Genomic DNA, 12277 nt, shown 5'->3' on the forward strand with positions numbered 1-12277 from the left:
AAATGTAATTTGAAATTGGCTCAATTTATTGATTCTTAATTAACAAAAAATTGTTGCTCGTTTTTAATACATAAAACTTCTTTTTTTTTTTTTTTTTTTTTTTTTTTAATAAGGCATAATCAATAATATCGTGGCATAAATTGTTTTTCACCTACATTGAATATTTCAATTTTTCGATCTCTTATGACATTCTTTATATTCGAAAAAAAGTAAGATTTCATTCGAAATAATAAATTATGCTTTTTATATAATTATTTTTCTACATAAAATGGCATTTAAACAAATAATGTGAGCCTTTTTTTTAATATAAAAAGACTTTAGTTGACAATAAAATTAGGAATTTATTAATATATATGGAAACCGATAACTGTAGCATTGCACGAAGCTCATTTTGGGTTTCCATTTAGAGTTCAAAACCAATCCGATTCCATAACATTTTTCATAAGGATATTATATCTTAAAATTTATTCAATTTTAATTGCACCATAAATATATTATTTTAATATGGCATCGAATAAGAAAAAGAGGATTTATATTGAATCTATTATTTCTACTTATATTGAATAATTTTACATAAAATTTAAATAGAACTTTGAAATGGCATGTGAAAAGTGAGATGAACTTACTTTATTTAGTAATCTTTTGTGTTTTATATAAGACTATCTTTCATTATTTTCATTAATAAATAGATAATTAATATTTTTACTACACCCCTCCCGTGCGCGCGCGCACACATACACACACGCACGCACGCACGCACCCACGCATATATATGAATTATATTTTTATTTCATTAAAACCGATATAAATTCCATTATAAACTCACTCGAGGAGATGTTAAAATACTTTATCACTCGTTTAAAAATAAATGTTGCCATATTAGAATATTTATTAATTATTATTGTATTAATTTATCTATATCGATTATTATTGTTATTATTTTTGCCTCGTTGTATAATATTAGTAATACTGTTCTGATTTTATTTTTATTGAAAGAAAAAGTGTTAAAGAATGTTTGCTTTGATTAAATCCTCATTTAGAAGATGTATATTAAGAATTTAAAGAAGGAGTTATTAATATAATTTGTCATAACTTGGCGGTACGAATATCCCATAACGATTCATTGGCATTTGAAAGACCACTTTGACTTACAGAATATTCTTATATCTTGAATTTAAAGCTTTATGCTACTAGGAATAAAATAATGCATTATTTAATTAATAATATAACATTTCAGTTTATTTAACAGTTAAGCTAAGCTAAGTTCACGTATTAATCCGAACAGTCAATTTATTTGAATGTAAAAAAACTGTTTGTTTTTTCACGCTTTGAAAGTTTAATATTTTTTAAGAATATGTACAACAAGTTTTAAAAGCGAATTCGAAAAAAAACATCGAATTAAATTAATCGATTATAAATGCGCTTAGATTACATATCTATTTATACAATTAATTAACAATATAAACCTGCAAAATAACAATTGGTGCTTCAAAATATTTGTTTTAAAAAATCGCTCGAAAGATAACATTCAATTAAATATCCATATTGACTTTATCTTCTTACTTGACTCTTCGTGTACTCATCAATTTAAATGAAATCGCACAAGTCTTACAGCACTATTAATTATTCGTCAATGTAGCTTGAGCAGCGCATTTTTTTACTTGCGCGCGGTACATATTCACCAAGTCCCGAAGGTCGATGTAAGTGAAGTAGTGACTCCTACGGAAAACAAATTGAACTAAATGAAATAATGATTCAAAATCATATTTCCTACAGCTATAAGTATTAATTATTTCTCTCTCTCTCTCTCTCTCTCTCTCTCTCTCTCTCTCTCTCTCTATTCATTAGACAGTTGTTGTAATATCATTGTCGATATATATCAAATTGTTCATAAATCTTTTCAATTGTGAAGGATTTATATGTACTAAGAGTTTCTTTCATTACAAATTTCATTTCTTTTTAATATTATGGAAATCTAATGATTAATTTTCTCATTTGAATTTATTACGCAAAAAATACTTTGCTCTATTGATACGTTTTCAAAGAATCTTTATTCACCTATTGCTCTTAAGAATATTGCATATATTTATTGAATGTGGATTTGCTATTAATTATAAATAAATAATAAATGGATATTAGAATTCGTACATAAATGTTTGAAACGATTTTAATTCTATTATTATATCAAATAGAAATTAATTTATGGAACGAAAAGTTTAAATAAACATTTTTTATATTACAATATGTTTGCATGTAAATAATATGTTTTAATTATTCGTAATTTTATGTCAATTAAAATTTTTTTTTTATTTTTATTAAAATCTCTTGTATAAACATAATCAATTAAATATCATAGAGAAAACAAATTATTTTATATATTTCTATACATATATGGAAAATATGAGGTCAAACTTTGTTTTCACATTTATAATTCATATTATTTAAATAAATTATTTTCTTTCTACGAATTGTTATATTTACATCGAAAAACAACAGAAATGTATAATTGCAGTTTTTTTTTTTTTTTATTTTCAAATATGATTCATAGTAATAGTCTTTTAATTACTTGTATACTGATATTTTGATATAAAATTATAAAACGTTTTTAATAAAACAGTGATTGTACAGATAATCGCAAAGGAAACATCATAAAATAAATATAATTTAGATACATTAGGAATGAAATAAAATAAAATACATATGATAAGATTAACATGGGTTGGCATAAAACAATATATTATTAAGTATCCGCGAATGATTTAATCGTCGATAGACAAAGTTTCCTTGTATATTAACAATTATAGTCTCAAATAGATAGTGAATTATTTATTCAAATACAAAAGCCTTATTAATTAATTATATTCGAGTCTATTTAAGTTTAATAATTGTTTATATTTCTTATAATTATAGCCATTTTATCGAATGTTTTCTTGTAATGTTATAATCACTATAAGTAAAATAAATATATATTATGGTGTTTAATTTCAATTTATAGATTACAATTGAATTGTAACTTTATTCACATTCTAAGTTTAATACTAAAATTTATAAACTGTATTAAAAAAATATACTTTAATTTTTGGAAAAATAGTAGGGTTGCTTATCATAGAAGAAATAATTTTTAATGAATAAAAAACTTCTTTATTTATTTCCTAACTTATTTTACAATTTATTATAATAGTAAGAATAAATTTTCATTTTATTTGCCCTTAAAATAGGTTTTTATTCAATAATTTTGTGTATTCAACTTTTATTTTAATATTGTGAAATTACGAGAAATATTTTATTACATTTTGTTTATTGTATTTTTTTAAACTGAAAAATATTTTATGATTTAAGAACAATTTAAGTATCGTCATTATGATCTGTCATTAAACTACGACAGTATAGTAAATAAATTATTAACAATAGAGTAATAATAATATTAACTTTTTATTTTAACAACATAAATTTTCTCCTCTACACCATTAAACGCTTATATTAAGTTTTTTTTTTTTTTTTTTTACATTCAACACAAAAGATAAATTTAAAATATAAAGTATATTTTGGATTGATTTGGCATTTTATTTATATATTTCTAAATCATATTTCTTTGAATATTTATTTGTACGCCATCTCATGGTAAATATATAGAAGCAAAGACTTCGAAAATTTATTAAAACAATTCATTTTAATACGTGTGATTCTCAGTCTTCTGTTCTTTCTTATTTATTACGTAGATAATAAGTTTTACGTAATTTAACAAGAAAGAATGCTAAAGTAAATGCCAATATAAAGAAATCTTATACTCAAAATAGATGTAGACTAAATAAAAATAAATGACAAGAAATAAAATACTAGAAACTAAAAGACAGTAAAATATATGCAATTATCAATTATATTTCTTTAAAAATAAAAAAAATAAAAAAAAATAAAAAAAGAAAGAAAGAAAAAAAAGGCGAATTAATTTATATTTCATTTTAATATATTTATAATATTAAATGGAAAAAAGTTCTTACGCATATTATTGGTCTTTTTTATTGTGTATTATTTCACATCCCTATTTAAAAATTAATTGAACAGATTGCATGTTTGCATAGAAGAGAAAATTAATTGAACTTCTTTTTATTTTTTCAAACATTCGAATTCTTTACATTAAAAACTATTTTTGCTTTGTTATAATCTAGTCGGCTCTCATATATCTTGTTATCTCTTTATCTAACAAACAAGAACGAGTATAATCAATCAGCCGCAGAAAGTTGCACAAAAATAATCAACGTCAACGATATTAAATCTATTATACTATGCTGTTACGAATATAAAGTGTAGTTTATTCTTCTTAAAGAAAAAACAAAAGAAGAAAACATTACTTATTTAGAATTGAAAGAGAAGAGAAGACGTTTCGTAATTCGATGTCGATAATCGGCCCTAATTTAAATCTGCGGCATCATTCGCATTCCTAAATCTTAAATCTCTATCATAATCCAGATATCCGTTAGATCGGGTCGTCAGACTACGGAGTTCATCAACCTTTACATCGATGATTGTCCATGGTTGATTTGAAACGATTCGTTAGGTAGATTCTTACCGAAGACGATACTCGACTTCCAAAATAGTGGAAGCCCGTGATACACATTCATTTCACTAATATTTCTTGGAATTCCTCTTTATTATCATTATCAAACCATGAATGGGCAAATTATGCGAGATATAGGCGGTCTATTCTTAACGTATTTCAACAATTCACAAAAAAATAAGAGTCCTAAACGTTAGCACACTCATTTACTAGCTTCTTATCATCAATCTCTATCTAATATTCTTTTCCTAAATGGCTTAGCTAATCCAATAATCGTTGTTGATATCTTTATATTAATCGAATATGTTCTCCTGCTGACAATTTACAATCGAAGAAAAATATTACTATTCCAATCTGATATTGTTTAACGATACGGAGCTCCAAAAGATTATGTCACAATGTGGGATAAACCAGAACCTTCTCACTATAATCCTGTCATTGATTATGATTCCTCTATCCTTTTCATATCCGAATCTTAATCCTTTCTTAAATTACTCAAATAAGTTCGAATTCTCGACTCTTATCGAATATCTTAATTAATTAAAAGAAACAATTTTTGTCAATGATATTCTTCTGAGTCATCAACGAAGCTAATCAGCATTCGTTAACGCAGCGTTAAAACAATCGTAATGATATATTGAAATTAATTTAATCGGTGACTAGTGCATTTTCAGAAGCAACTAACTACCACTAGCAAACTTATTTATGATGTTGGTAGCTAAATATAAAATTAGTATCCCACAATCGTTTATGGTACTTTGGCTGATAATAATAGTATTCTAGACGGCATAGAACTGGAATTTTGATTAACAAATACAAAGAGTATATTACCAAGTACTTATGACGTGACCAAAGCTTTATAAACTTAAGATATTCATCCAACGATACCCTTAACTGTATTGCAGATACTGTCAATTCTTAATGGTTTTATTAAAAATTAATATAGTCTTTAAAATAAATATTACGATCGATGATTTATTACATAAAATCGTTTGTATATACGACACTATTATATCATTATCTCGTGAAATGAAAAAATATTTCTATTTAAAAGCTTCAGGTTCATCGAGTTTTGCTTTCTCTTAAAGTTTCTTCTAGATTAATTAGTTTAAAGATATTTGCAAATATAATAAAAGCGACAGCTGTATGAAAAATCACAAAAATCACAAAAATTACAATAATATAAAATATTCTTAATTTTAAAGGGTTAAAGTAAAACAAACAAACAAATAAACAAAAATAAAAAAAAAAATATGACGATATTATATTAATTTTGAAAAAAGTTGAATATACTTTTTAAGGAATCTTATTGTTGTGTTAGTGAATAGGATGATGTACGTCAGATATTTTATCAACTCTTATTCTTCGCATTTCATTCATATATTATTATTTTGATAAAAAAATCTTTAAATATAAATCAATAAGTAGTGCGTATAAAAAATCTTTTGTAAAAATTGTCATTGCTCAAAGAATCACAAATACTTGTGATTTGTCATTTTGTCAAATATTTATCTAAGGACAATGGTATTACTTAAAATGCAACAAATCTATTATAAAGTAAAATATTCTACTCTAAACTTTGTAAATAATAAATTCACCTTCAATCCACGTAAGTAAAGAATATTTTTAAAAAATTACAAAACACTACTATTGATAAAACAAAAGAATAAAATAGAATTCTTTTAGCCGTTGCTATCATTCGCTGTTTGTTGAACATCAACATTCGCCATTGAATTATTCTCTATTACTGAATTGCTTTCCTGCAATGATATCGACTCAGTACTTTCAGAGACAATTACTTGTTTCGATTTAGCATCCAAGTGGTTAAATTTTATATTCTGTTCCACGAGGGTTGCATTTGTAGTGGAATGTATGGGAATAGTAGTGTGCGGAGGCACCTGCCGTTGGCATGAATGCAATATCACCTCCGGACCTCCTCCGTAAGTTTTTACAAAGAACTGCCAATGTTCTTCTATCACTAAACTGTAGTCGGAATCTAGTAAAGAACAAAAGAAAAATAAGAAAACAAAAAAAAAAAAATTTAACAATAAAATAAGAGAATATTTTAGATTAAAACTTTTGTAACTTAAAAATTTGTTAAAAATGTTATTAATTTTGATAAATATTGATAATCGATTACTCGACTAACATTAAATTTTGAAAATCGCTTTAAAAAAAGATTTTATATTATGTAATCGATCGTTTGGCAAATTAGACAAATTTCTGGATGAAATGAAATATGAAATAATGATTTGACAATTGCTTTAAGACTTGTATATGAGTGTCTGTTAAATAATCAGATTAAAAATTTAAATACTAACCAATTTTCAAAACTGCTTGACCACTCTTATTTACAACAATAGAATTATTATCTATTGCTCCAGGAGGCTGCGTCTCCTTGCTTTTTACAAAACTCTGCCACTGTCTAAACCAAGTCGTAGACAGTGCATAAAATGCTGTTGGATTATCTGGTATATTTAAAATATTGTACATTTCTAATTCATGGAGTCGGCGTTTCTCCAATGCCTCGTATTTCTCTTCGCAAATTGAACATTCGTATAATTGTGTGCAAACTGGTCCACCGCTAAATCTGTTGATATGAGGCAAATTTCGTTTGTCAATTTTACTTTCCACTGCTTACTCATACCACTTGAACCTCAAATTATTTTGTTAATATTTTTTAACGCGCACTTAAGTTTGAATTATTAAGTCGACTTAATTACTATTATGGATACTATTTTATGAAATAATTAATATTGTCAGGAACCAAATTATTTGATGAAATTGTACATTGTACGCAAACTAGACACATAAGATTCATGAAGAGGAGATGAGGTTTTTATAACGCTCAATTATTTTTTTTATAAAATTGTAATAAATTCTTTTAGAATGATTTTTTTCAATAGTATAAACTTATAGTATTAATAATTGAAAAATTTTATAATTCCTAGAGCATCGTTAAATTCACTTTCAACATTAATTATGATGTAAAAGATATTGGTCGCAGAATATAGAATAAAAGAATCTCCATTGTGAATATTAGCTATAACTAATTATTTATAGCTATCCTCGGACTCGTATGGTAATAAAAAAGAAGGACGAATTAATTAATTAATAAGAATTCATTTAAATTCATTAAAAAAAAATTAATTCATAACGTAAGAAATGAAAAAAATTAATTAATTGAACAGAACGTACGTCATATTCTAAGATTAATTGATATTTACAAAATATATAATGTTAAACATTTTTTCACTTTATTTTTTATCCTGGATGCATTAAGCTAACGTTTATTAAAAAAAAAATAAAAAAAAAAAAATAAAAAAAAAAATGGATGAAAGCAAAAAGAACGAAAAATCAAGCGAAAGTAACTAACTTTTTGAATAAAAATTCCCAAATTGGTCGCTCGATAGGTCTACTAATCTTCTTGATGAACTTTGATCTCGCAGGGTCGACGCCACCGTGTTGGCACAAAAACTCTGAATTATCAATTGGTCCTGGCTCGGCAAAGGTATTGAATCGATTGATCCACTGGGTCGAGATGAAGAAATTTAAATCCGAGGCCTCCTTCGAGGGCGTATCCATGAGCTCGACAATTTCCTCGCGTAGTTGCATCATGTCCTGCGAGGTCTTCTTGTAAAAAAGGACATAAGCTCCGCAATTTTTGACATCCTCGGGCTTTACGGGAGTGACGCGCTGATCGTCGAACTCGAACCACTGATTCGTCGAGCTGTTCAGGGCGTAGCAGACGTAGTGTCCGCCACCGGCAGTCCCGTGATGGCAGATAACCGATATGAGGCCGTAGGTGGTCACCTTGGATACGCAATCCTCGTGCAGATGGACTCGCATGTCCAGCTCGTCAAGTGGGAAAGACACGTAGCTCGCTATTTTAGAACTGAACATGAGCTCGTGCCGGAACCTCTTGAGATGGATGCACAGCACTTCGGGTAGCTCGAGGACCTTGGAGAATTTCGTGCCGTTACGCAGTTTATTGCACTTCTCGCAGCTGTACATGTTGTCGCCTTTGAGCTCGTCCGTGCTGAAGAAGGCCGACAGGCAGTCGTCGAGGCTGACCACCGGGGGCCAAAACCACGAACTTATCCACTGTATGATCCACGAAAACCAGCTTGGCTGATTCGTTACGTAGACGACGTTGGAACAGGGACCGGATTTCTGGGGCGTCAGCGAGCCCTGGCACAGCATGTCAATATGGTCTTTGCTCGGTATGGGCAGGGACAGGTCTTGGAAGGTCTCTATTCGCGTTGATATTCGGTCGCAGGTGAGGCACTGTACGCTACTTAGGAGCTTCCCGTCAAAAATATCGCTGATGATGCTGCGCGTCTTCGTGGGCTTCTTCGTGCGATGCTTAGCCGGTGAGCTTTGGGAGTAGGTAGGCTCGGCCGTACCCTTCTTCACGCCCCGGTTCGAGGATTTACTTATTGGCTTGTCCGCTTGACTGACTTTCGAGTATCTTCTTTTCGTACCTCTTTCGCCGTCGTCGCTCAGCGAACTTTGCTCGCTCACTCCGGAATCGCACGTCTCATATTCAGCGTCCGATTGGCTCGAGCCAGCACCGTCGACTTCTGTTTCGTCATCATCCGAGGAAGCCTCGTCCGAAGTCTTCATTCGCAGCAAATTTTCGCGATCTTCCTCTCTGTTCTCCTTCAATTCTTCGTGAAGCTGGTCCATGAAGCAGCGTAGGAACTCTTGCGTGTCATGTTGGTGATAACCTGTACATATATTCATTAAAGTAATGTTTAAAATAATGTGCTACTTCTCTTTTTCCTTAATTTTATTTAGCTTCGTTAAAATGTCAATAAATATGTCATTTATTGTCATTTATTCAACTTGTTTGCAAATTATGTATAATCATCATTATATGATAAATTTGATTGAATGTTAATATGAACATGCGACAATTTTACGTAACAATATTATTCATTCTATTAGTTTTGACACACGTATTCTTTCTACGGTCAATTTATAGATTATACGTTATGAATTTGTTATGCTTTTCAATAATGCTTTTCAATCGTGTGTATGGTAATTAAAATTTTGAAAACACCACTGCGAATTAACTGCACTTGTATTATAATAATAAGTGATTAATTAAATTTTCTAAGAAATTGCATTGGGTCACTTTTAAAAAACAATGGCTTCAATATTATGTGGGCAATTTGTATTTTCAATAAAAGCTTAAAATATAAGTATGATTAGTAGCTCGATCAAATTATTTTGAAAAGTATTGTTCTATGATAAATGCTAGGAACGAATTGCAATAATTAGCAATAATAGTAATGATGGTAATAATAAAAATTACTTAACAAATTACCTCGAAACATTGGGTAAACTGTTCTTATACCATTTAATACATCGTGTGGTCCAATAAATCCTCTAGTTCCTTTAGACCACATTTCGCTTATAAGATGCAAATAACTCAAACTCAAGGGTGGCTTACGATTTCTACTGAGATAAGTAACCATATGACCACAATTTATAAAAAACTGTGTTAAGGGTGGAACATTTGATAATGCCTGTAGGGCCGAATTCATGTAACAAGTGTTACCAATATTTTGTAAGCCAACTAGTCCACTGGGTCTTCCTGAAAAATCTCTGACGTCATCAGAATCTGTACTATCGGGTAAGTCTTCTGATTTATCGAGAAAAGGATCTCCTCTTTCCCCATGAATTCTATTAACCATATTACTATCATCTATGAATCTACATTTAATTAAAAAATTAAAGTTACATATAGAAGTTATTAATAAATGATGTTTGTTTAAAATAATAATTGTTTGGCTACTAACTCACTACATCATTTTTGTTTTTTTTTTTATAAATTCTCAAATAATTATATTTAATAGTTACCACCTTTGTTACAAAACAAAAGAAATTTTTTTTAAAACTTACTTTTTAATACACTGCCGGTGTGAATCATAATTTTCAGTATTGCTATCCATGTTACCCGAAGCATCTCCTGAAAATTTATTACCAAACGTTTTATGATCATTCATGTTTGGAGACTGCGGTGGAGATGGCATATACATAGTGTGAATCTCCCGCCCACAAAAGTAACACCAAATTTTATTTGTTGATAAATTCATGTATGCCGAGTGTAACGGTAATTCTCTGTTATGAATTTCATGGTGATGCTTGTCACAGCCAACATATCGACATTCGGAATATAAACAAAGCCAAAGATTGGAACTTTTATAATCACAGTCGAAACATTTATCAAAAGTTTCTTTATGAGCGATTACATTTTTAATAATTGACAGATCACCCTGGCTGTCAATATGCAAACAGTTCATTGCAATGAAAGGCATTGGTACTGGTTTTCTAGAAGAATAAAAAAATAAGTACATTTATTTCAAGGTTTGTCCAAGATTTTTTATACTATTTCATAAGCAAATAAAATGTTTACCAACTAAACCTAAGTATATGTAAAATGCTAATAATATATTGATTATGATTTGTTTTTTTTCTGATATTAATGATGATAAATATTAAAAAAATACGATGATTAATAAAACTTATTTTTAAAAATTTAATAATTAATTATATACATGAGATTCAAGACTTCCTCTATAAAATGTACAAGGTGCTTTTACATTAATAAGAAATTAATTTAAAGAAGAATAAGACAATAGTTTTTCCTTTTCTATAATAAGAATCAAAATTTAATCTGCATTAAAGTAATAAATTGTTTGTGGTTAAAATTTTCTTCTAGTATTCTATATTGGAATAGAATATTATTTATTAATTATTATTATTATTATTATTTATGTGTTTTTCATTAATAAGCAATTAAACAAACTGATATAACAATAGAGTTAAAAAATAATTATAGTAATGGAAATAAAATAAGTAATTGTAAAATTGTTAAAAGGAGCTAGAATTAAAGTGAATAAATTTTTCTAATAATTTTTATTGTAATTTAAAAGTGGCGACACATGGTCACATTATTTGATGTATTATAACAAGCTGTTAGAATTTTCAACTTTTCTTATAATATAAAATAATAACAAATCATAGTTAGTATTTTCATTAAATTTCCTTACAATTAAATTACATTTTTGAAGGAGAATTAATTTTTTCAGTAGCATAATTCCATTTAAGATTAATTAATTTATTTTACTGGAAGACTCAAACCTTCATAAACAAAATCTATATATTTTTTAATTTTGCTCAATTTACCTGTTTCTTTATTTTTTACTATACTCCCTGGATAAATTCTATTGTTTGCGACTGCTCGTATGGCTTATGCTTAATACGACGATGTTCTTACACTCTCTCTAGGCTTTTTTTTGTTTTTTCGTTATTCGTCACATTTAAGCTTAATAGGCTCGGACGTTTTTTCATTAGGGTAGCTCCGCTCGTAATAATCTTAAAATATTTTTTCTCGAGTGATATCCTAACCTGCGCGTGTCATTATTTTCATCTTATATTACACATTGCATTTACAAGTCACAAGGACAGTTTTCAGTTACTAGTTATTACATATCGAATAGACATCGGTGGACTTCAAGTACTAATGGTAGCGAAATCCGCTGATCATCAACAAATAGTTTTATTATATGCATACGAACATAAGTACATACACGCATGCATATAACTATTTTTGTAATAACGGAAATATTACTTTAGTATTTTTCCTTTTCAATGTAGGTACCCATGTGCCTTCCACACATCCCCCCCCCCCCCCCCCCCCCCCGCCCCGCC

The 12277-nt window shown here is 28.5% G+C and overlaps 1 protein-coding gene across 1 annotated transcript; it reads right to left on the bottom strand.

Annotated features, from left to right (window-relative positions):
* Positions 1–1514: 1514 nt before the first annotated feature.
* Usp20-33 (Ubiquitin specific protease 20/33) lies at positions 1515–12170 on the bottom strand. Its single transcript, XM_011507713.1, has 7 exons — positions 11753–12170; positions 10466–10894; positions 9888–10276; positions 7932–9285; positions 6877–7145; positions 6355–6551; positions 1515–1719 (listed from the first exon to the last, which is right to left on the bottom strand). Exons 2-7 carry the CDS (start codon positions 10879–10881, stop codon positions 1624–1626), a joined length of 2721 nt encoding a protein of 906 aa, XP_011506015.1. The 5' UTR covers positions 10882–10894; positions 11753–12170; the 3' UTR covers positions 1515–1623.
* Between the last annotated feature and the right edge of the window lie 107 nt (positions 12171–12277).

This window comes from Ceratosolen solmsi, unplaced genomic scaffold (genome assembly GCF_000503995.2).
Source record: "Ceratosolen solmsi marchali unplaced genomic scaffold, CerSol_1.0 scaffold1, whole genome shotgun sequence".
In the NCBI taxonomy this organism is placed as follows: Eukaryota; Metazoa; Arthropoda; class Insecta; order Hymenoptera; family Agaonidae; genus Ceratosolen; species Ceratosolen solmsi.

Bases quoted from the DNA above. Each gene is read 5' to 3' on its own strand.
- Usp20-33 (XM_011507713.1), bottom strand. From the start codon at position 10,881: ATGCCTTTCATTGCAATGAACTGTTTGCATATTGACAGCCAGGGTGAT. The intron at 9,286-9,887 runs GTAATTTGTTAA...ATATATGTACAG, and splicing joins AGTTTACCCAATGTTTCGAG to GTTATCACCAACATGACACG. The intron at 1,720-6,354 runs GTAATTGTCTCT...TGTTTTCCGTAG, and splicing joins TGGATGCTAAATCGAAACAA to GAGTCACTACTTCACTTACA.